A 22,720-nucleotide genomic window follows, 5' to 3' on the forward strand; every position below is an offset into this window, starting at 1 on the left:
CCGCTTTGGGGTCCATTGCAACTGCGGCATCATGGAGCCTCTGAAAATGTTTTTTTGTTTTTTACTTTTTGCCGCCGATTTGTACGGTACCAAATGAGGAGCTAGAGTGAACTGATGCTGTCCTCGAACGCAATCGGGTAAAATGTTCTTGAATGCATGAGATCGCAGTCAACTGCCTGCAGTATCACGTCTCGGTTGGCCTCGGATGCATCCATCAGCATCGGTGAGTATTCTCCCGACGGCAGCACGCTGAAAGTATCCGTGTTTCCATGTATGACATTTTCGACGTCGAAGCAGTACGTGGACCCACCCATTTTGAGTGGAGCTTCTCCTCCGCCTAGCGCTCGCTGGATCAGTGGATCTATCCAAGCCCAGAAGAACGACACGTCTGTGTTGGTGAAGTGGATAAATGACAGCAGTGGCGAGAGATTCGTGACATTGCGAGGCAGTTGAGCAATGCTGGTGTTGCCGAGCCCTAAGTGAAACATGTCCGGTACTTCGAACAGTTCGGGCGGGAGTTCAGTGATTGGGTTGCCCGTAAGCGCCAAGTAGTACGGGTCCAACCGAGTGAGAACTAGAGGCACAGTCGTGAGCTGGCAGTATTCCATGTAGATTGCAGTTCCGATGAGCCACTTCGAGTCCAAATCATCAGGAAGCTCGCGGAGGTTCGTGTAGCAAAACTCGATATCGTACAGTTTTGCAGGGAAATCCAACGACTGGGCCCCTTGAGGTAAAACCCCGTCCGTCAAGTTGACACGGACCAAGTAGAACCAGATCAGCTCGGGATGGTTCGTATTGGTGATAGCTGCCGATGCTTCCCAGCTCTGAATTGTCGAGTTGTACACTTTGATACCGGTAGTCAAGTGAAAATCGGCCAGCATATCTGGAATCTCAAGATTTGGACAGTGACGCATAACCAACGTCACAACAGTAGACCGATCAAACTCGCTCCAGTGGTCTTCAACTTCTGCCAATTTTCCGGTTATGCCCAGACGATAGCAGTCGAGAACAGCCAGGTAGCAGGATGGATTCGATTCAGCCCATGGGAAAACCTGCAAGACGCATTGAGCCGCTTTTGGCCGCACCGAGGCTTGAATGTGAAGACTGAGCACCACTACACCCCAGACTGCAAACAAGAAGTGGACTAAGTGCAGCAGAACTTGTCTGCCTCGAGCTCGTAGTGCTCCTCCTCTACAACAACCTCCAACTTTCACGGGCTGTGGTCCGCGCGCCAGCTCGATTTCTGATGCTACTGGACCAATGGATTTGAGACTTGGCATTTTGTCCGGAATTCTGATGCTGTTCGCCGTAGAAGCAATGCGTCGTCGATATTTGCGTAAGAGTTCTTTCAGATTGGTAGTCGTGAAAATCAGTCCCAAGGAGAAGAAAGCTCGACTCGCCAAGTCAGACCACGATACCACTACGATCATCTGAAATTCATTCAAGGCATGAGCGGACCATACGTCGTCGTACCATTTTTCCATGTCAAAACCAGTTAGGCCAGCATCGTAGTCGCCTAGATAGCTGAATAGTATTATGAGCGGTACTCCGACGCACGATACCAGGTCCAGAATACAGTCGCACAGAAGACAAGTGAAGCGTCTTTGGGCCTCGATCCGATGCCGTAGCAGAGAATATATGAGGACGGACGACCAGCAGTTCAGTACGAGTAAGCACACGTAGAAGCGGTTAAGAAGCACTCGAGGTAATAGTCGACTCATCCGATAGGCTTGGACGGTTTGAAGCGCCGTCTCTATGAGTTCACGGACGACAAGAATCACGTGGAACTTGTTCCCGTTTACCCCCAACACGCCCTGTCGACCCCAAACCAGCGAGTACAAGTAGACTGTCTGGGTTCGTGCGGAGGTGATCCGCGACGAAAATCTGTCATCGGCCGTCGGTACCACTGCTTTATTGAACAGTCCCCGCTTACTACTTGGTTCAGGCCACGGCGAGAACGCCAACTCCCGTCGCCACAGTGAAGCTCCAACCATGGAGAGCAGGCAGACGCCATGCAGTCCAGCCAGAACAGCGTTAACTATCGCGATAGTAGAGTGAGCATCCGCAGGCATACCGATTCCTGAGTAGTCGAGGCACAAGTAGAGGTACGTGTTTTGAAGCTCCCAATAGAACATCGCGTACGCCGCATTGTAGCCGCCCGTGATCACGTGTACCACGAACAAAACCATCCACCACAAGGCGAACGCCCAGGGTGACAGGTCAACATACTGGGAGGCAGGAGATTGTTTCGATGCTCTTGGCGACATTTCCGGCATTTATTCCTGGATGCCCTAGAGAATCGAGAATGACTTGATCGTCAGGAGAGCGACAGCTCAAAGTTAACGAGTCGCGAAGGTTCATCACTCCAATGCTCACATCATTTATTTCGGACTCTGCATGCCTCGAAAACTTATCGTGAAATTAGGATCCAGCCTAGAAAAAAGACTTCTAAATCCATGTATTAAAATACATGGATTTAGAAGTCTTTAAAATAAAAGTAATTTCAAATCTAGAAACTAGACTCGAAAGTGAATCGATCTGAAAATGCTGCGTGCGAAGGTGCTGCCGGAGGTTCTGGGCCAGATCGTGGGCGACGGCGTGACTGCCTGCATGTGCGTAGTATACCCCCATGTCCGCCATCATCTGGCAATTCCAATGCTGCAACTTCCAGCTTTATTCTCCACCTGCATCAAAATCTACACGTGGTCAAAGACGCCTCCTCCGGTCCCTCTGACACGCTCCCTATTGCATGGTATTGCGCAGGCTGGTGACGCTGGAGGGCGCGCTCGTGGGCTCTGTGGGCGACGGAGAAGCTGTGGACCACAAGGTGGTGGGCGCCATCGCCTCCCACACGTGGGGCGAGTACCTGCACGCCGGCAAAGAGGCCAACCCCACGGGCGACCTGCGCACGATGCTCGTCGAGCTTGAGGCAAGCAACTGAGGCCTAGCTCGCTATTCCTACAGGGACTTTTACTTATGGGAGTAATGTTGCGTTGTTTGCCGCAGCGTGGGCGACTGGCGATGACGGTGGCGGGCAAGAACTTCCTGCTGTGCGCGTACTCGGGCGCTGACGCACCCGCGGGACTGCTCAAGGCCAAGGTGATGAACGACTTTGTCGCTGATGCTGTTGCTGCTGTGGAGATGCTGATGCTGTGGGTCTACTGCGCGCAGGTTGAAGCACTGGGCACGTACTTGACGGCGTCGCTGGACCAGATCGAACTGTGAATCGACAAGAATTCCCTTCCGGTTTTCAGCCAACTGATATGAGGACAAACGTGAGAACTGCATTTTGTGCGATAACTGGTTGCTAGGTATGCTTAGTGGTGATGTCTGCATGGAATGGAGCTCACTTCCACTCAAAGTCTAACAGGTAGGACGTGATCTATCTACCGAACAAAACTAGAAGCTGCACGCCACAGCCTCCCTCCTAATTCAGACGGAAGTCATCGAGCGTCTTGCCGCCGAGCTGGTCGAGTCGCTTCTCGAGCCAGATCTGCGTTGCGGGGGTCAGGCCGCCCTGCATGGACTCCAGGATCTGCAGTAGACGGCGGAACTCTGGGAAGTTGTTCGCATCCAGCAACCGTGCCAACACAGGTACAACAGTCTTGCCGAGCGGCTCGACGCCGTACAGGTTGTACCAGTCCTGCAGGAAGCCAATGAGGTCCTCGATAGTCACCGGAGCGTCGGAACCCAGCAGCAAAGTGCGGGCTGCCGCTGCACTTTCAGCGCTGAGCTTGTCGTCATCACCCTCGAGCTTCAGCGCGCCACTGAGTTCGAGCTCCTTCTCGATAGCTTCGCGGTCGGAAGCATTCAGCAGCGAGAAAACCTCGGAGTCGAGCGCTTCCTCCGCGGTTTCTGTAGTCGCTTCGCCCACTTCCTCTGAAGTATCTTCCTTTACGTCGTCTACCACGTAAGATTGACCATCCGCCTGATGCAGCAGTCCAAGCGCAATGCGATGAATGGCTTCCTGTGACGGCTTCATACCAGCATTGTGCATCTCTTGCAACAGCGAGTGAGCACCGCGAACGTCCAGGCTGGTCACGCGCTGGAAGATGAGCTGGTCGTACTCGCGCTGGGCGAGCTGTTGGGTGCCCAGCAGGCGTTGCTGTTGGCGCACGAGAGCGTCTGTTTCTTCTTCGCACCAGAATCGAACGGCGGCGCACACGGCGTGGTCAAAGAACTGGACCAGCTTTTCGCGAGTCTTCGGGTCCTGCGGATCCAGAGTACCAGACCGCACAGCACTAGAAACCAAGTTCACCTGCTTAAACACGCGAGACATCATGTGGAGACTTGCGTGCTTCTGTCGCTGTGTGAGACGCTTGTCCAGACGCCGAGCCGATACCATGTACTGCTCCATGAGCTTGGTGCTCACGTCCAGGTCGTGCTCCACATCGTAACCGGCGTCCACGAGTTTGCTCAACACGTAATCCACCGTCCGGTCTCCACGCTGCAAGTACTCCTTCATCAGCACCTGGTTAGCCTTGAGAACACGCGCGTTATTGAGTCGTCGCTCGAAAGACGTGGTTCTCCTGGACTCCTGCTCCACCATGCTGTTTGCCAAATTCTGCTGGTTCAGCAGCTCCCGCAGTTCCTCCTCATCCAGCTTAGCATCCTCCGAGTTGACCTTGCGCTTGATCTCCTCAATGGACTTCTCGGCCTTGGTCAGTCTGCGCATAACGCGCTCATACATCGTTCGCATCTCAATCACGCGCGGAGACGTCGCTACATCGCGTTCCTCCGCGCGCGCCAAAGCACCCTCGCGCGAGATCGTCAACACATCCACCAAAGACCACGGGAAAATCTCCAGCGCCGCCAGGAACGGCTCCTTGGATAGCGCAGGCTTCTCGCCCTCACCAGCGGAAAGAGCAGACTCGACATACTCGTCCAGAATTCTTTTCACGGGGGCAATGAGTCCGCACGACGCCGCTGCCTTCACACGCATCGTGTAGACCTCGTCGTACTGCTCCGTCGTAGCGAAGCTGAACTTGGGGAAGGCACTCGAAAGCTTCTTGTCGACGAACAGGAAGACCTTCCGCAGCTGGTCCACGTCTCGCTTGTACACGCTCGCGGACAGCGAGCTGAAGCGCTCCGTGCTCGAGTGCACCACCGCCTTCATCGTGTTAATCCAGATCGCGCGGACGTGTTCGCTGGCCTCCTCGGAGGACGTGGACGCCAACTCGTTCACAAACTTCGACTCCAGCAGCTGACCAAGCGTGGCCGGGATCTCGTTCCAGCGCGCGCCGAGCAGCAGCGCCTCGTACGTCTCCACGTCCACCACCAGGTCGCGCGCCACCATCAGCTGCAGCATGCGCGAGAACGTGACGCCGTTGTCGGCGTACACGCGCAGCGCCTCGTTGTACGGCACCGTGGACCTCTTCATCTTGAGCTCCTTGCTGCCCTTGGGCAGTCCCAGCGCGCGCTCGTAGTCATCCAGCTGCGCCTCGATACCTGCGATGAGTCTCTTGTGGAACAGCGCGAACTCCTTCTCCGTCTTGAGCTGCAGCGGCCGCTCCTCGCGCTCCACGATGCGCATGATCTCGCGCTCCCACTGGTCGTCGGACACGTCGCTCAGCAGCGCGCGCAGGTCGTCCACCGGCGTCTGCCTGGGCCCGCTCCTCAGCTGCAGCGCCACGTTGCGGATGAGGATCTGGCGCGTGCGCTCCGTGGGGAGGAAGCCCTGCGCCTGCATCTGCTGCGTCAGTGCCGTGGCCAGCTCGAACTGCCGCTGCTTGGAGGTGATGGCCACACCGCTCTCGTACGCGCGCCGCACCTCGTCGCGAAGCTGCGCGGGCTCGTATTGGCTCAGTAGCGTCTGCACGTTGCGGAACCAGAGCGACAGCGCCTCGTCCGATGCCACGTACGCCTCGTTATCGTCGTATAGCGCATTACAGCGCGTCTTCAGCAGCGCCACGACGCTCTCGCGCTGTTCTTCGGTCAGAGGCGCAGCTGTGGAGACCTCCGCGGCTGCTGGAAGATCGCTGGGGGCGTCGCTGGAGCTGATGGAAGCGAAGGAGCGAGCCACGGGGGGCACTCCGCTACGCCGCGAATTCTGCAGCGAGGAAGAACACGTCAGCACAGTCAGCGCCGCGCGGGACGCAGAAGAGGAAGACGAGCGAGATGCGCGCCATACGGGCCGCGCCGCGGCCGCGGACAGGCGGCGCAGGTGCAGCGAGCGGTGCATCCGTTCCCAGCCAGACGATGGAGTGTCAAACGAGGGGATCGCGAAGCTGAGGTGGCTGGCGACACGACAGAAGCGGGTACAATGCACGACCCTATTTTGGAACTTTTGTCTGATGTGGCCGACGACACAACAGAACCGGGTACAAGTCGCGACCTTGTTTTGTCCAATTTGGCCGTTAACTTGTAGTTTGTATGTGGCCAATTTAAAATTCAATTTGGTCGCTCACTTCCGGACAACCAAAGCAACTATGGCGCTCACTCGGTCGCGAGCGTCGACCACTGCGGCGGCGGCGCCGACGCCCCTGGCGCCGCCCGCGCTGGCCCCGCCCACCCCGCACGCAGGCTCCGTATCCATCCCCATCCGCTTCCAGTGTCCGCTGTGCCTGGACGTGCTGCGCCGCCCCATCCAACTGCCGTGTTGCCACCGCTACCTCTGGTATTATACTACGTTGCTCCTCCCTCCTCCCTTGCTTGTATTATTGCGCTGCTCACCATGTATGTTGCACCCTGTTTTGGCACAGCATGGAGTGCTTCGAGCGCGGGCTGGAGCTCACCAGCGTCAACTGCGGCTTCTGTCGCCGCCGCGTCGTCGGCTTCGCGCGCACCAAGCAGTACAAGGTGGACGAGGCGATGTGGACGGCCATAAAGACGGAGTGTCCATTCCTGGGGGACATTGCGGACGACAAGGAGCCGCTCGTCGAGTTCTTCGATGAGGACGCGCCGCCGCTGCACAACGGCGGCGAGGACCACCCCACCGAGGGCCACGAGAGCTCGGGCGGAGAGCTCAAGGAGTTCTACGAGCGGCAGCTGCGCCAGCACCAGTCCCAGGTGCACGAGGCGGAGCAGCGCGCACTGGAGCAGACCATCGAGTTCTTGCAGAACGACCCGGAGTTCACGGCCTCCCTGGCGGCCTCGTCGTCGCCGGCATCGTCGACATCCTCCTCCTCGTCTTCGACTGGGGGCAGGCTGCCCAGCAGAACTCAATTGGGCGCCAAGAAGAAGAGAAAAGTGACTACAGCACCCATGACGACAAGGAGCTCCACGCACCGACCGGTCACTCGCTCTGCGTCTGGCGCTGCGGACGAGAAGCAGCCCAAGCTGGACCGCTTCTTCGGCGCCTCGCGGGCGACTTCCAGTCATTCAGGACACTCAGGGCAGAACTTACGGAGAGCTCACTCGACTAATGTTGGGCTCTCGTCGCCGCGTGCGCGCGCTCCCACGCCCTTGAAGATTGACGAGCCGCACAGGAAATACTTCCTGCGCAGCGCCTCCCACAGCCCCACGCCGACCAAAGAACGAAGACAGCAGCCCATCAAAGGACGCAAGCACCTCCTTCAGCTCACGCTGGAGACGACCATCTCGCCGATCGCGTTGCACACCAGGAGCAGGGATTTGAAGCGCGCAAGCTTAGTTGACGCGGAGTTGGAACCTTCAAAGATGCTGACGCGTCAGGGTCGGCGGCGGAGCTCCTGGAGGTGCACGCAATGTACCTACACAAACACGTGCTTCGACAGCCGATGCAGCATGTGCCGCAGCTTTCCTCCTCCTGAGGCGTATACTTCTCTCAGCTCGCAGTAATTTAACAAAAAGCAAAAAAGCAGTGTTGTTCAATTCGCGTCATTGGTTGCAGTGTCATCCCCTACTGCGTCTTAGTTGTCTTCACCGGTCGTCTTTGGGCTCGACACCTTGACACGGCTTGGTAGGCAAGGTTGGCGTTGAACAGGGTGATCAACAGCACGACAAAGCCAAGAGCTTGAGGCGTGGACGCGTCAATGACGGACTGAAGCAGAAAAGATCGTCAGTTTGGCGTGATAATCGTCACGGTAAGGCAAAGCCCAACACAAAAATTTACCTGAACACGACGCTGATGGGCTTCATCGTAAGGTTGAGTGACTGTTTGATCCCAGGAGAAATTGCCGTCGGAGCTAAACTCAAGAACTCTGTGACCACAGACGTTATTAGTTTGTGGGTTCATGTTTGGTGAAATGTACGCAAGTGACTTACCCGTAATTTCGTCCGAGGAACACACGCTCATACTCAATACACCAAGGTGAACTCCGAGGAAGAAGCGAGGAGAGCAGAGGAATATACCGAGCCCATGAGTACGCAGTCTCGAATACTGGCGTAAGCTGCGTGATCAAGTAGTAGTACGGGATCAACTTCGTATCCTGGATCGACGTCGAACCATTCGTGATTCCACTTGTGATCAAGTGGTCCAGACAACCAGAGTTTGTAGGCTCAGTCCCGCACACACGCGAGTGGGCCATCATGTGCAGGTCTCCTCCAACCAGAAGCCTAACCAGCGGCGACACCTCTTCATTTGAATCAAGTCGTCGTTGGTTGTATCCTTGGAAAATGCGAAAGAGATCTTCTAGCCCAGTTCTCTGCTCTGCCATGCCAGGATACGTCTCGTGCTCGACAACGTGAGCGATCGCTGCAGAAAACACCGACTGGAAAAACAGCGGCATGCTGGCAAACACAACCGCTGCACTTCGATCGTCTTGACTCCACGTTTGCAACTTCCCATCGAGAAACTCCCTTTGTTCGTCACTCACAAGCTTGGGTAAGTCCTCTTCCTCCTCGAAGAAGCTGCGCTCGAAGCGCACATCCAGGAAAAGTAGTTTAACTTGCTGCATTTCCACTGCAAAGTACACAGGGTAAGCCCGAAGGATCTCACCAAGCGCATCTTCGAGGAAATCCACGCTGCCCCAAGGAAATTCACGGTACAACTGATACTGGAACTCGTAATAGGCTTGCAGGCCAGCTCGGCAATGCAGCTGGAGTGCCACAAACCGCTCACGCTCCTCTTCACTCAATAGAGAATTTTTAGCACCTTGGAAGGCTTTTTGAACAAGCTCGAAGTTGAAGTTGTTGATGATTTCATGGTCGTCGGGGATCATCCAATGCGCTCCAATACGCAGCACGCGTTGCGCCGCCTTCCTCCCGAAGGTTTCCCTGTAAAGCCCTCGAAACTCATTCAAAATTTCCTCAAATCTCGCCCGGCGAAACTTCTTGTCCTCCATTTCCTTCAAAGGGAGCGCAACCACCTTAATACTCAACTCTCCAGCGTCCGCATATATCTGGTCACCTAAATGAGCCATTCCGAAGTGCACCGACGGCGAGTCCAAAGCATAGTCGTGGGCTTCAACGTCACTCGCCAGCCTCTGCATCAGTACATCGTCGTGGTCGTCCACATAGCGGTCGCAGGACACAACAAGTACCCGGTCCGTGCATTTATCTCCCTGCTCCTCTCGCGCCGTGTGGAACATGACGGTCGCCGTCTCTCTCGGCTCGTCCACTTCGAACTGCACGACATATCTCCGTCCGGGCTCCAGATTCTCCAGCCCCACAACCCGAGGCTGCTCTGTTGACCCGGAAAGTGTAAAGTCCAGCGTCTGGCCTATTGCAGAGCCTGCTAGGTCTTCCTGCGTCCGAGCCATGGTCTGGTGCACTCGCACTTGCAGCTTCGAGGCGGATGAAGGCACTTGGTCATACAGGACGCGCGCCGACGAGGACGTCACGTCCCCAACAACCAGCAGCAGCGAGTCGTCGACATCTCCCGTAATTACTTGGGCAGCCACTGCGTCCGCTGCCACGTACAGCGCACCGCACATCAGCGCCAGCACCCTCCGACTTCCAGCCATTTCCGAGTGGATACCTACTGCACAAACAAAGGTCCGGTTCAACATCAAACTTGATTTTTGTATGGGTCCCTCTATTGAGGTCAATAACGATACATAGATATGAGCGAGTGCTTGAAGACAACTTGCACTTGCCCATGTGCTGCTCCTGGCTGGCTCGCCAAAGCTTCGCTTTCTACACAATATGGTCGCGTCTTATAGATAGATAGATGGCCGGCTTGTTCTCAAACGTCTCTCGCCGTCGATCACCGGTAGTTGCTGCTGCTGGTGCTGGTGCTGCCGCCGCCACCACCACTGCTGGTCGTTGTGCCGTAGCTGTAGCGCGCCGATGACGAGCGTCCGGCGCGATCTTGAGGCAACGAATTCGAATGGTAGAAGCCTCGCCTCCCCCCGGAGCTGGATCCGCTGCTGTAAAAGCTTGAGGAACGATGTTTGCCCTGGAAGTGCGGCTTCATGTCCATCATGCTTTGACTATGCCGCCAAGACGGCCGGTTGGGCGGATACTTGACAAACGATTGCTGGTTAGCCGCCGCAGCGGCGGCGCTGACTGGAGGATCTGTGATAGGGCTACCTCCCCTGCGCGGGTCGCCCACATCCCAGTTTGACTTTCGCTTCCTCCTTCGCTCCGCTCGCCGCTTTGCCTCCTCTGACATGGGCAGATCGGTGCGCTCCAAGCTGCGTTTCCTGCTGCGGTCGTGATGACGATCTGACGTCTCCCTCCTGCAGCTGTCCTCCCCCTTGCCCATGCTGCTGCAGGTGCTGCTCTTCCTCTCCAACTTGGGGGCAAAGGATTCCTTGCTAGGAAGCTCCTTCTTTTCAATGACGGCGGGCTTATCCTGCTCAGTCGCAGCGGGGGAGAACTTCGCTGCTGCCGCGGCTGCTGCTGCTGTGTTGGTGTTTGGTGTGTCGCTGTCCTTGACCTTCGACGACGGGCTAATCGATGCTGTTGTGGTGGGGCTGTTGCGCTCCAGCGGGGGAGACAAGTGCGACGACTCGTTGTTCAGCGGAGTCTTGACACGCAGCTCCGTCGACGATGAAGCGGCACTAGGTGTCTTGGATGTCGTCACCGCCTTCGGCGTACTCGCCACCGCCTTCGGAGAGGCCGCCGCCGATGCCTTGGGCGAAGTCGTCGCTGCCTTGGGCGAAGTCGTCGCTGCCTTGGGCGAAGTCGTCACTGCCTTGTGTGCACTTGTCACCGCCTTGCGAGTCTCTGTAGTCTGTTTCTCTGAGGTCTGCATCTGCGGTTTGTTCTCGGTCGCTGGGACGGGATTCGTCTTCTCAGCTTTCCCCGTAGGGGTGGCTGGCGCCTCGGGCTCGGCCGCCGGCTCCTCCGCGATCTTTGGCTCCTCCTTCAGCTCCACGACAACCGTCACCGCAGGAGGCGCGGCAGGGGCCACTTTGACCTCTGACACGGGCGACGTGGCGACCGCCGGCTCCTGGGGCGTCTGCATGTCCACGCTTTCCCTCTCCGTCCCCTCCGACGAGCTGCTCGAGTCCTTGTCCTTGACGGTGTCCAGCTGGGCGCTCCAGAGCTGGATCCAACGCTTCTTGGGCGTCAGCTTGCGCTCGAACGGCGCCTTGGGCCCCACGGCGACGGCCGTCACCTTGAGCCTCTTGCCGGCCTTGGCCTTGACGCCCGAGGACTTCCCCTTCTTCCCCTTCTTGCCGCGGCCCTGCCTGGCCGAGTCGTGCGGCTCCTGCGTCCTGCCCGCGTCGTCCCCGGACGCGCGCGTCTCCTGCTCCATGCGCTCGATGCTGGCGATGATCTGCGCCATCTTCCGCTCCTCGCGACTCATCCTGCCCCTGCCTTCCCTGTCCTGTCCTGTCCTGAATCTGCCAGCAGTCTCTGGCGCTGCTTGCTACCTGTGGCTACCGCTCCGATCGGCCGGTCCTCCTTCTCTCTTGCTCACTGTCTTCCCGCTGTCTGCCTGCGCCCGTCTTCTTGCGACTGGAGGGCTCCGGAAGAATGCAGAGCCAAAGCCGAAGAGCACTCTCCCCGCTTTGACTTGGATTTTGTATGCCCGCTAGCCACGCGCCCTCGAGGGTAAAACCTCGACAGCTAAGTAAAAAACCTTGTGCTTATACATTTTTCAAGTCAAAAAGTAGGATTTGAACCAAACCTACCCCTTAATGTGTGCGCCACATCAAACACAACCCCACAACCCCACCGACCAACACTCTGCACAACTTCAACGCGAGGCAGCTGGGAGAAGCTGCCACCGGACTAAGACATCAAGCGCAACGCGTATTGTTGCAGCCGATATGGACGCAGCTGGCGAAGCTGCAGGATGTTTGGCTCGGTACTGTAAGCTTGACTTGTTTCGCGACGGCGGGATCTGCAGCACAGCGTGTTACCAGTTCACACCCTCGTGGAGGGTGGCGCTTCCCCGTCTAACTTTTGGTGTACGTGTTGATGTAGGTGTATCAATAGCAGCGCACGCCTTGGGAAGGTTTTATAGCCTTCGTGCCAGCGACACGGGTGTCGCTCAAGGTATCAGCAACCTTATGACCATCACTCCGCATCGCAACTTCAACTATAGTTTTAGTTGAACCCCTATAATTATCCAAAGCAACGCACACAGTGCAGTGATGGCGGACGCTGCTGCTATGGAGCGCGGGCTGACGCCGCAGTCGGCAGGCACGGAGGGCGGATGGTTCACGGAGGCGGAGACGGCGGCGGCGGGCGCGGGGACTGCCGTCGTGGCCGAGATGGAGGCTGTGCTGGCACAGACGCCCGACGCCGTGTCGCTGTACAAGTCGGAGCTGGAGAAGCTGCTGCTGGCCTTCGTCAAGTCCCAGGAGAGCGAGCAGCGGCTGCTTCACCGCACCAAGGAGATCCTGGCTGAGATCCACTCGAGCCACGAGGCCATGCTGCGCGACCAGGAGGAGGAGAGCGAGGCGCTCGCGCAGAAGAAGAAGGCCAAGATCGAGCTGGACGCGGTGCTGCAGCAGATCGCCACGACTCGACAGGCGGAGCTTGAGAAGCAGGAGAAGGTCAACGATCTGCGCGGGAAGCTGGAGCTGCTCCAGGACGAAGTGTCCAAGATGACCATGCCCTCTGGGAACGGCGGCGACATCATTCTGAACGAGGAGCAGGAGCTGCAGATTGCCACGCTGAAGAATAAGCGCGCAGAGTGCGCGCGAGATGTCGAGGCCAAGACGATATCGCTGCAGGATCTTCGACAGGAGACTACAAACTTGTTCGCTCTGGTTCAAGAAGAAGAGGCCAAGAACGCGCGACTGGAAGAGGTGCAAGCGAACATCGTGATGCATATACAAGAGAAACAGAGCTTGACAGAGAACGAAGTGCGGCGCAAGACGAGGCTGGAGAAGGATTTAAAGGTACTCAAGTCAGCGCACGAGCGTCTTCAGCTCGAGAACGCGGCAATGGAGACGCTCAAAAAGGAGAACGAAGACAATTTGCGAAAGAAGGAGCTGGCCATGCGCGAGTCCAAACAGAAGATGGAGAAGTACTTGAAACAGTACGACGGACTATTCCGGACGACGCACTCACTGACTGAAGCAATGCAACTGCAATGGCAGAAGAATGTTGAGCTGCACAAGGAAAACGTGCAGGTGGAGCACGAACTGGACGTGAAGGAACAGCAAATCCAGGCCATAACGCGGGATGCGCTGAAACTCGAGAAGCTCATGGAGATTGCAAGAGAACAACTGCAAGACGTTGAGGCAAAGCGCTCAGACTGTGAGATCGAAAAGGATAAGGCTAGGTTGGAGCTCGAAAACTTGATCAACATATCCCTTGAAGCGGAAAAGAAGCAGAGTGAAGTGCTCACGAAGAAGCTGGAAGAGATGTTGCGAGAGCGTGAGGTGCTGAACAAGATGCTGGTGAAGGCAAACGATCGAACCCAAGCTACGTTCGACTTGATGAAGATCAAGGAAAACACAATGAAGAATCTTCAGAACGAGATCAACGGTCTCAAGTCCCACGTGAAGAAGCAGCGTGCGCAAATTCAGCAGCTCGTTGGAGAGCGCGAGAAGTACGAGAAGGAGGCGGCGAATGCGACGCAGAAGTTTATGACATCGTTGGAGGAGGCAAAACTGCAAGACTTACAGGTCGTATCTCTGCAGCAGAAAATTGTCGAAAGTGAGAGTCGACTGAAGCAGCAGCAGAACCTCTACGAGGCTGTTCGCACTGACCGGAATCTGTATAGCAAGCAGCTAATCGAGAGCCAGGAGGAGATCGGCGATATGAAGCGCAAGTTCAAGATCATGAACCACCAGATCGAGCAGCTGAAGGAAGAGATCACATCGAAGGATCATGCACTGGTGAAGGAGCACTTCGATCATCACAAAGTGGACAAGGAAAAGGAAATCCTCAAGAACGAACTTCTGCGCATCAAGAAGCAGATTCAGTCATCGGAACAGATAATCCTTAACCAAGAGCTGGAGATCACCAAGCTGGCAAAGATCATACAGGAGGCAGACGAAGAAAAACAGCGACAGGTGAAGGAATATGGATGTGTTGTCCATGACCGTGATACTCTGCGGCAACAGCTCATCCAGCGCAATGAAGAGCTGAGTGTGCTGTATGAGAAGATCAAGATCCAGAAGTCCACACTAGCCAAGGGGTACTTCCAATTCCAGGAGAAACAAAAGGAGGTCAACAACCTGAAGGCACGGATTCAGGCTCTCACGACCGAAAGGGACTCGAGCAACAACCAATTGTCGCACGAGGGCTCGCTCAAGCAAGAGCTCTTCCGCTTGGAAAAGGAGCTGTTACAGGAAAAGACCAAGATTCGGGCACTTTCGGAAGAGCTTGACCACCCGCTGAACGTTCACCGGTGGCGCAAACTGGAGGGTAGTGATCCGAAGCGGTTGGAGATGATTCGGAAGCTTCAGGCGATGCAGAAGAAATTGATCCGCAAGTACGAGGAGACTACCATAAAGGATCTTCTTATTTTGGAGAAGGAGAAACTGTATGTCGAGCTGAAGACAATTCTAGCGCGTCAACCTGGAGCTGAGGTCGCAGAGCAGTTGGTCGTCTACAAAGAAACTCTCAAGGGGAAACAAAACCAGATGAAGCAAATGGAAGACGAGCTCCAAATGTATAAGATGCAAGTGAACGAGTACCGGCACGATCTAGCTCGACTGGAGAAAGAGAAGCAACAAATTCAGCAGGAATGGATCCACGGACAGCTCAAGTCGTACAGCAACCAGTTTAGCAATACACGAAGCAGTATTAGCGAGGAAGCAAAGATGGGCTACGGAGATCCCGCATTGTATGGCAATCCAGAAGACTGAAGTTGCGAGATGCATAGTAGGGATATATCATAACATTACAATAGCAATCGCTTTCTTTCATTTATCTATTAGCTGCTTGTAGTGTTGAGGGCCATGGGTGAATCGCACAACAAGTTGCTTCCGTGTTTCTGAGCCAAACGGGAAGATCTGGGTCGCCTGCGTACGCATTACAGCGAAAACTGTGATCAAGATGGCTAGCTACCTGTGGCCAAGAATTTCAACTTACCTCGAATGCTGCTGATCAAGGGCAATGCACTTGACGTCTGGGGAGTAAGTCGTTCCACACGCACTCGCAGGCACAAACTAGCTCCACAACATCCTGGTCAATGCTGGTGGCAGCTAGAAATTCCCACGTTGCGCCGACGCGCTGGCGCAGCAGCTCCTCGTCTTCAACTAGCACGAGCAGCTGCTGGAGTTCCTCGTCATAGCTCTTCAACACAGCAGCAACGTTACCTCTCAAGTCATAGCGCAACGTGGTTTGCCATTGTTCATATATACAGTACATGTGCATGTACCTCGAGATGCATTGCGTGTTCCAGTAGCTCAGGAATTTTCAGCCCCCTCTGCTTTTCGAGAAAGTCGAGGAGCAATTGACCGTATCGCCTTTGGACTTGAGCTCGCAGAGGTGAAGACATAACAGCAGAATCGGAACCAGTAAATGGAGTCTTGACCTGCTGAAACTTTGTTGCTGTGGATTCCACCATGTACAGCAAACGATCGAGCTGCCGAGTGCGCTTAGCAACGCATTGACCCACAGAAAATGCGCTCACGATGTCAGCACCGCTCATGCTTCCGAGGCCTTCGTGGCACTGCCGACCTGGCAGCCCTCACATGGACCGTAAAAATAGGCAACTCAGCTTGTCAAGTTTGAATCGACATCTGCACGTTGAAACAGTTGCGCTTTCAAGGTCTGATCGAGCCCTGACTCATTCCTTGGGAGTGAGGGCGAGTGCATTAAACGATGGTCGAGAGGAGGGTTATTGTGCATTGCTATGATATTGCTCCCAGAGTTATGGGGATAGACAGCTATTACAACTAAAAATTCCTAATCTGCAGCGCAAGTTCGTCGCTTGCGTCCTAAAGCTTACTGGTTTTGCAGCGCCGCGAGCTCTTCCTGGAGGCCCATGACGTACTTTGCCATCTCGTCGCGCGACGTGCACGACTTGAGGATCATGTTGCGCAGCGCCTGGCGCGCCGAGTCCACCTTTGGGTCCTCCGCGGAGGTGAAGAGGGGGTGGCGCGTCACGGAGGGAGGCGTCGAGTTCAACCCCATAGGAAAGCCCGGCGACGCACTCAGCACCCTCGCCAAGTGGTCCGAGCGTTCACCCTGGCTGGACGAAAACTCGGCGTGAAGGAGTTTCTTGTGGCGCGGAGAGGTCGAGCTCGAGTACGAGGACACGGCGACACTGGTGGGCGACACAGGGCGGCGCATGCACAGCAGGTCGGCGTTCTGCTTTGCGGTCGTAGTTCCGTGCGCACCAGGCGACGCGGGGGCCTGCTGCGCCTCGGCATCAGCCAAACTGGCACGCAGTCCGACCCGCTTGCTGCCTCCAGCACGGATGTGCACGAGAACATACTCGCCCTGCTCCCCGGTGCCCGCCTCGTCTGCGAGCATGACGGCGTGCATGCGGAAGACTTTCTTCTTAGCGGTGACGTCGGTCGCGCGGCTGTAGCACGTGGCCGTGATGTAGCGCACGATGGGCTGCTTCTTGGGCAGGCCTGTGACGAAGCTCATCTTGCGCCACTCAAAGTCCTTGCTCGACTCCTTCTTGCCCGCCTTGGCCGCGGGCTTCTTGCCCGTGGGGGTCGTGGTCGGCGTGGTCTCGCCCGCCGACTTTTTCTTGCGCGGGAAGCCGAACGAGCCCTTGCCCAGCAGCCGCGAGCACTTGAGGAAGTACATGCAGGACACGGGCTGGCTGTAGATGAACTCCGGGTGCAGCGGCACGCCGCGCGGGTCCACACCGAGGTCGTAGACCGGGATCTTGAGCTCGCTCTTGGGCGCCGAGAAGATGCCGAAGTACTGCTTGGCCGAGGGCCACGGCGTCTTGTCCTCCACCTCAATGTCCTCCTCCTGCTGCGGCTGCGGCTGCTGTGGGCTCTGCTGCTGCTGCTGTTGCTGCTGCTGCTCGGCCGAAGACGCGCGCGACAGCACGTCCAGCAGCGCGTCGGCAGCGACGCCCTCGTTGCGCTGCTTCTGCGCGGCCAGCAGCTCGGCCAGGCCGGGCAGCACTGTCAGGCGCGGCGCCTTCTCGGGCGAGCCGCGCACCGGGTAGCCGAAGGGCGAGTCGCCGCCGCCGCTCTCGTGCGTGCGCGGCCGCTTGCGGCGGATCAGCTGGAACTCTGGCGCGCGCGCGGCGCCCTCCTCGTCGCTCGAGCAGTGCATCAGGTGCTCCATGGCTTTTTAGCTTTCACTTGACTCCTAGCCGGCAACTCGCGTAATGAAACGCTGCGCCAGGGCTTGGGGCTGAATGAAAAAATCACCGTGTTTCCCTCGCAGATCCGGGGTGCACTGCGCGCGCGGATCCTCTGGAATTTAGTAAGACGGGCAGTCGATCCCGGGCGAGTTTAGTCCGCGAGACCAGGTCTGTTACGTATACAAAAAGCAAGTGTCAACGCCGATATGCGGTGTGGCGTCCTGGCCAGGTGGTCGCCACGCGCGGCTCCCGCCCCATGTGCAATTCCGAGCAATCTCGCAGCGCGCCATTGCAGAGCTCGGCCCGCAACACATCGTGCGCCAGATTCCTTGGTTGCCGTTGGCCCGACATCGTTTGGAGGTGAGCGGCCATTTCGCCAGTCTCGCCGGCGTCTGTTGGTGCGGTCTTCCTGCGTGTGCTTATAACGCCGTGGTAATTATAACAGACGTCTGAATACTATAGCTGTTTCAAACACCTCTGACTTGTTTTGTACATGCGAAAACGTATATGAGATTAATTCGTGGGTATACAGTCTGACAGGTGCCGCGACACGCTGGATCGAGTGGTGGCGACGGTTCCGACTTCCCTACATATTCCGACATCTAGGATTTATTGACCAAACTAAAGTTACCGTAAGTAAAAAAAGGTAACTGAAGAAGAAAATGGCAGGGTACTTGCAGCTACATGCAATAAAAGTTAGGTGATGATAAAGTGCAAGGGTAGCTACATATGTTATTGATCACCTTGATCACCAATCTACGATCACCGCCTCCTCAGCTATTGTGCCAGCTTTGAGGCACGCAGCACCGCGATCGCCACTTCCGCCTTGTAGTCTGCCATTGTTGGCAATCCGATCCTGCGTGGCAGAGACTTCACCAGCTTGACCTACTGGTGCAGCACCTTGAACGATTCGAGTAGCGGGGTCATGATGTACAGGTGACCGAGCTGTCCTCCTTGGCCACCTCCGTGATGTACAGTGCCCACACGGCAGCCGTGCAGATAGGGTTCACCTCCTGCAGCCTAGCCGGCCGGGCACGACGTCACCGTCGCCTTCATCACCTTCACCTCCTTCGACAGCTTCTCGTCCAGATCGTTAGCCTCGTGCGGCAGGAACTTGTGCGACAGCGGGTCCAGCGTCTGGGTGGTCGTCCATGACGCGGAGCATGCCCTCAACATCCCCCTGCTCGAACGAGCACAGACAGCTGCAGCGCCGGCGTGTCCAGCTCCAAGGTACAGATCATGGGCGGACAGCGGCGATGCGCTGTAGCTCCGTGCGTGCCCTTGGCAAGGAGCCTCGCGGTCCTCCGCGGGTGTGACCGCGTTCGTGAGCCTCCATGCGGCGGCGCGCGCCCATGAGCTTCGCCACGTCGCCAGCCGCGAAAGCCTTCTGCAGCTCCTTCCTGCCTTGATCATCTCGCTCACCGTCTCCTCCGCACTCGCGTAGCTGCCCCCGCGCAGCACCACCTCAGCCAACCTCGGCGTACTGCAGCAAGCTCACCCGTCCTCCGACGGCTGCGTGTGACGCCACGTCGACGGATGCTTCATGCGTGTAGAGCTAGCGTTGTGGCGGTGGAACGCTCAACGCGCTCGCCGTCATGGTCATCTTGCCTTGCCCTTCGCCGCGACTGCGTAGCCACCGATGCATGTGGGGGCGGACTTGATCGCCATCTTGAAATGAACACCAATCAAAACTTCACTCCGTCCTATTCTTGGATATAATCCTAGTTGTTAGAACGGCAAAACTATTAAAAAAGTATTTTCTGTACTTGATTTTTGTATACGCATATACATATTTAGGCCAGTCTTCCATATTTGTCGGAAAGTGTCGGAACGCGTTCACCTAACCCTAAAGCAGACGATTGGCTAAAATATCCACACCAGGCGATATGATAGGCTGTAATTCAGGTGAAGACAAGCCTGAAACAATCCTGCTCGCTTATCAGTCGGAAAGACCACTATATTCATCCATAGAGCCGCAGGCTCGTCAATCGGAACCACGACTCGCAAAAGGGGCATCCCATCAGGCTGAATGCGCGCCACGGATAGGTCAGCGCGCGTTCGCATTCACGCCGCGGCATCGCCTGCAGCGCCGAGGCGCGCCGCGCTCAGCTCGGCCGGCCCGTTAGGTGGCGGAGGGGCATCTCGCTGCTGGCGCGGTGGCCATGTTGCGCGCAGAGCTCCTGAGGATGTCGCACCGCCGAGATGCCGCTGCAGCGCAGCCTCCGCTGGTCGCCCCGCGCGCCACGCCGTACGTCTATCAACTGGATGGGAGGGAACGCGTCGCCCGCCGTCTCGGCGATGCCCGTCCGGCGCATGCACTCATCCGTCCGCGTCGGCAGCGTGCGCTGTGACGCTGTCCTTGTAGACGGAAGGGAGACACTCCCTTGAATCGAGTCTCTTCAACGAAGCGACCTGCTTCCTGCCCAGTTCACTTGTGGCGGCAAGGATCAACCGTGAATCCGGTCGGTGCATGCCCACGCGGCATCGCAGGTGGTGGTGATTGACGGTTGACGCCACGCGGCTGGGCGGAGAAGAGCTTTCGTCTCCATGTGGCGAGTGCCTGTGTTGCCTATAGCTCTGCACTTGTCCGCCTGCAGCTCAGGAGTTCGTACGACGTCTTGCTACAGAGCGGAAAGTGTTGGTTACCGTCACGAGGCGACTCGCGACTTCTTCGTCGACAGCGAGCCGATCGCCGTGTTCGTGGTTCGGCGTGTTCTCATCGTGAGATGCGGCCGTCGGTTTCGCCGCGACTTCTCCAAATGGTTTCATTTTGCTGCTGTGGCCACCGGCGCGCATTCGCTTCCGCGACGAAGGAGGACGTATCCATAGGTGTCCACGCCAAATGCAAATGAACCAACAAGGCAAGCGATAGCCATGTGACGGTACCCACAGTTGCACCTGCAGCGGCGATTACCAAGTTCCGGCGCTTCGCCGATGGTCAGTCGGGCAAAGTTTTGAGTCCTTCGTTTGAGCTGCGCGCTTGGGCATCCGCAGCTCGCCGCAGTACTCGGTGGGCCACATTGAAATGGTACGTATGCCTGTCCAGGCCCCGTCCCTCACGCATACGCAAGCGCACTTGGATGGGAGGTTCGGATCGGTGTGCATCTCGCCAAATGGAGCGCCAACATGGCGTCCAGGAGCTCCGTACACTTGCATTAGCCAGCCTTACATGTACCGGGCTATCAACTTGGCGTCCATGAGTCAACACGGCAGGTTTACCGCCCCTCGACCAGAGGGAAACCGTAAATGCAGGCGTCAGGCTGGGCCAGCTGGCCACATGCGCGCTATCGGCGTTTTGGGGTCGAATGCCCATACAAATCGAGTCACTATCCCTGGCAGAGACGGCAGGCGAAAGCCAGTGGGCCATATTCCGCCCTTGCCCTCGCTGCTGGGAGCGCCTTTAGCGGAGACCCAGCGAGCGGACGTCTCATTCGCGTGTTCACTCCAGGAAGGACGGAGTCGCTCGCCGTATTCATTATCCCCCATAACTGACTGCGTGGCAGTACGAACAACTTCGCTCGCTCCCTCCCCACCCCACGTTCCGATCCCCCTCGTGGACACCTACATACCGCTAAATGAGCTCTTCGGGGTCGTCGTCAATCGCAGACAATGGCAGTTCGTCATCGGACTCGATGTCGTTAATCATCGCCCTCTCTGTGGCAGCGGCGCTGCTGCTCGCGCTCGGGGGTTGGTGGATGCTGCGTCGCCGAAGACTCAAGCGCCTGAACGGACCTCGAGACAGCCACAGCCACAGCCAGAGCACCGAGTACGTGGACTGCGTGCTGACGCCCGACCTCATGGCCATCGTCGCGGACGGCAGTCGACGAACTTCCAGCGCCGGGGGCTTCGGCGGTCGGTGGTTCCAGCACCTGCCGCGCATTTCGAGCGTGCCGTCGATGGAGATATTCGACCACCTCAGCACCGGCGGTGGTGGTGCTCTGACCCCGATTCGGCATTCAAACAGTGCTGCGACGACGATGACCGCCACGGGATCGACGCCCGTGGCCAGCGGCTCGCAGTATCGCTGGCTGGAGAAGTGCGACTACGGTGACGAGCTGGCGTGCAACGCGCTGACACTGGAACAGAATCGGCTGCCCCCGCAATGCGTCGTCGACGGCGAGTTGCTCCACGAAGGCAGCTTCACATTGACGTTCCGAGCCACGCTGAGGATCGAGGGCCAAGCCAGTCGCCAAGTGGTTGTGAGAAGACTGTTACCGGAGCTGTCCGAGCAGCAGTCCTATCGCCAGGCGTTCATGGCCGACATTTCGCTCAGCGCCTCGCTCCTTCACCCGCGAATCGTGGCGTTCATTGGCTTCTTCGACCCGTCCCAGTGGGTCCACGACATCGACTCGCCCACCTCGTCCTCTCACATGGTAAGGCAGGCATCGCAGCCGTCCGCGGTGACGGAGTACATGGCCAACGGAAACCTACGCACGCTATTGACGCTGCGGCCTCGCAACGCTCACGACTTCGGGTGGTTCCATTCGCTGTCGGTACCGAAGACAAAGGCTCACCTCGCGCTGGACGTGGTGGATGCGTTGGTGTATCTGCACTCCCGACCAGCAGGCGTAGGCTCAGCACTGCATCCTCCGCAGCTCAAAGCTCAGTGTGTATTGCTGTCTGAGTCTTGTGAGGCCAAGCTCTGTGCGTTTGGTGTACGACGCGCTGTGGGCACTCACCAGCCAAGCAACTTTTCGATTGCTTGGTTGGCGCCTGAGCTACTACGCGGTGAGCCGCGAAGCGAACAATCGGACGTGTACGCTCTCGGTGTTCTACTGACGGAGCTCGACACGTGTGAGCTGCCGTTCGCATCGGGCGTGGACATGGACGACGGAGTGGACGAGCAGAGTCAACTTGCGTTGCTGGTGAGCTCTGGTTCCATCCGTCCGGCAATGTCAATGGACTGCCCCGTGCAGATCCAGGAGCTCGCGATGCGCTGTCTAAGCTTCTCGCCAAGCCAACGCCCGCCGGCAATTGAAGTGCAGCACACGCTACGGAAGCTCATCAACGGCACCAGTATCTGCGAGTCGTCTCTGGCTTCGCTCCCGTCCAACGTTTCCTCTCTTCGCAGCACACCTGGACCTGGCACAACAACACTGAATACCTTGTTCACGCCCTAGTGAATAGTTTATTTTGTGGTTGCGTTGATCACGTGAGTAGAACCTATGAATCTCTGTAAGAAGTAATGATCCCGAGTACACTACATATTAGATATTACCCCAA

The 22,720-nt window shown here is 57.1% G+C and overlaps 11 protein-coding genes across 11 annotated transcripts; 4 read left to right on the forward strand and 7 right to left on the reverse strand.

The window, feature by feature from the left end:
* Window positions 1–101: 101 nt before the first annotated feature.
* PHYSODRAFT_493797 (hypothetical protein) lies at window positions 102–2,267 on the reverse strand (the record flags this gene model as incomplete). The annotated part of the gene is made up of 2 exons (XM_009523618.1): window positions 102–1,183; window positions 1,259–2,267. 2 exons carry the CDS (start codon window positions 2,265–2,267, stop codon window positions 102–104), a joined length of 2,091 nt encoding a protein of 696 aa, XP_009521913.1.
* Window positions 2,268–2,544: 277 nt separating this feature from the next.
* PHYSODRAFT_489532 (hypothetical protein) lies at window positions 2,545–3,225 on the forward strand (the record flags this gene model as incomplete). The annotated part of the gene is made up of 4 exons (XM_009523619.1): window positions 2,545–2,612; window positions 2,764–2,917; window positions 3,007–3,099; window positions 3,172–3,225. 4 exons carry the CDS (start codon window positions 2,545–2,547, stop codon window positions 3,223–3,225), a joined length of 369 nt encoding a protein of 122 aa, XP_009521914.1.
* Window positions 3,226–3,260: 35 nt separating this feature from the next.
* On the reverse strand, window positions 3,261–6,535 carry PHYSODRAFT_359708 (hypothetical protein; the record flags this gene model as incomplete). Its single annotated transcript, XM_009523620.1, has 2 exons — window positions 3,261–6,236; window positions 6,408–6,535. The coding sequence occupies 2 exons, from the start codon at window positions 6,533–6,535 to the stop codon at window positions 3,428–3,430; spliced, it is 2,937 nt and encodes a 978-aa protein (XP_009521915.1). The 3' UTR covers window positions 3,261–3,427.
* A 668-nt stretch (window positions 6,536–7,203) lies between these two features.
* Window positions 7,204–7,758, forward strand: PHYSODRAFT_492770 (hypothetical protein; the record flags this gene model as incomplete). Its single annotated transcript, XM_009523621.1, has 1 exon — window positions 7,204–7,758. One exon carries the CDS (start codon window positions 7,204–7,206, stop codon window positions 7,756–7,758), a length of 555 nt encoding a protein of 184 aa, XP_009521916.1.
* A 422-nt stretch (window positions 7,759–8,180) lies between these two features.
* Window positions 8,181–9,824, reverse strand: PHYSODRAFT_491311 (hypothetical protein; the record flags this gene model as incomplete). The annotated part of the gene is made up of 4 exons (XM_009523622.1): window positions 8,181–8,235; window positions 8,272–8,309; window positions 8,481–8,699; window positions 8,736–9,824. 4 exons carry the CDS (start codon window positions 9,822–9,824, stop codon window positions 8,181–8,183), a joined length of 1,401 nt encoding a protein of 466 aa, XP_009521917.1.
* Window positions 9,825–10,066: 242 nt separating this feature from the next.
* On the reverse strand, window positions 10,067–11,747 carry PHYSODRAFT_359710 (hypothetical protein; the record flags this gene model as incomplete). The annotated part of the gene is made up of 2 exons (XM_009523623.1): window positions 11,713–11,747; window positions 10,067–11,167 (listed from the first exon to the last, which is right to left on the reverse strand). The coding sequence occupies exon 2, from the start codon at window positions 11,057–11,059 to the stop codon at window positions 10,067–10,069; it is 993 nt and encodes a 330-aa protein (XP_009521918.1). The 5' UTR covers window positions 11,060–11,167; window positions 11,713–11,747.
* Window positions 11,748–14,430: 2,683 nt separating this feature from the next.
* PHYSODRAFT_354181 (hypothetical protein) lies at window positions 14,431–15,096 on the forward strand. Its single transcript, XM_009523624.1, has one exon. The coding sequence runs from the start codon at window positions 14,664–14,666 to the stop codon at window positions 15,081–15,083; it is 420 nt and encodes a 139-aa protein (XP_009521919.1). The 5' UTR covers window positions 14,431–14,663; the 3' UTR covers window positions 15,084–15,096.
* Window positions 15,097–15,324: 228 nt separating this feature from the next.
* Window positions 15,325–15,871, reverse strand: PHYSODRAFT_496373 (hypothetical protein; the record flags this gene model as incomplete). The annotated part of the gene is made up of 2 exons (XM_009523625.1): window positions 15,325–15,513; window positions 15,599–15,871. 2 exons carry the CDS (start codon window positions 15,869–15,871, stop codon window positions 15,325–15,327), a joined length of 462 nt encoding a protein of 153 aa, XP_009521920.1.
* A 296-nt stretch (window positions 15,872–16,167) lies between these two features.
* Window positions 16,168–17,478, reverse strand: PHYSODRAFT_312545 (hypothetical protein; the record flags this gene model as incomplete). The annotated part of the gene is made up of 1 exon (XM_009523626.1): window positions 16,168–17,478. One exon carries the CDS (start codon window positions 17,476–17,478, stop codon window positions 16,168–16,170), a length of 1,311 nt encoding a protein of 436 aa, XP_009521921.1.
* A 796-nt stretch (window positions 17,479–18,274) lies between these two features.
* PHYSODRAFT_327505 (hypothetical protein) lies at window positions 18,275–20,293 on the reverse strand (the record flags this gene model as incomplete). The annotated part of the gene is made up of 7 exons (XM_009523627.1): window positions 18,275–18,330; window positions 18,432–18,510; window positions 18,542–18,634; window positions 18,747–18,941; window positions 19,693–19,894; window positions 19,976–20,094; window positions 20,144–20,293. 7 exons carry the CDS (start codon window positions 20,291–20,293, stop codon window positions 18,275–18,277), a joined length of 894 nt encoding a protein of 297 aa, XP_009521922.1.
* Window positions 20,294–20,951: 658 nt separating this feature from the next.
* On the forward strand, window positions 20,952–22,617 carry PHYSODRAFT_557051 (hypothetical protein; the record flags this gene model as incomplete). Its single annotated transcript, XM_009523628.1, has 1 exon — window positions 20,952–22,617. Exon 1 carries the CDS (start codon window positions 21,073–21,075, stop codon window positions 22,615–22,617), a length of 1,545 nt encoding a protein of 514 aa, XP_009521923.1. The 5' UTR covers window positions 20,952–21,072.
* Between the last annotated feature and the right edge of the window lie 103 nt (window positions 22,618–22,720).

The sequence above is a fragment of the Phytophthora sojae genome, assembly GCF_000149755.1.
Source record: "Phytophthora sojae unplaced genomic scaffold PHYSOscaffold_3, whole genome shotgun sequence".
Classification (NCBI taxonomy): domain Eukaryota; phylum Oomycota; class Peronosporomycetes; order Peronosporales; family Peronosporaceae; genus Phytophthora; species Phytophthora sojae.

Excerpts from the sequence above, each read along its gene's own strand:
- PHYSODRAFT_354181 (XM_009523624.1), top strand. The coding sequence starts at position 14,664 with ATGATTCGGAAGCTTCAGGCGATGCAGAAGAAATTGATCCGCAAGTAC.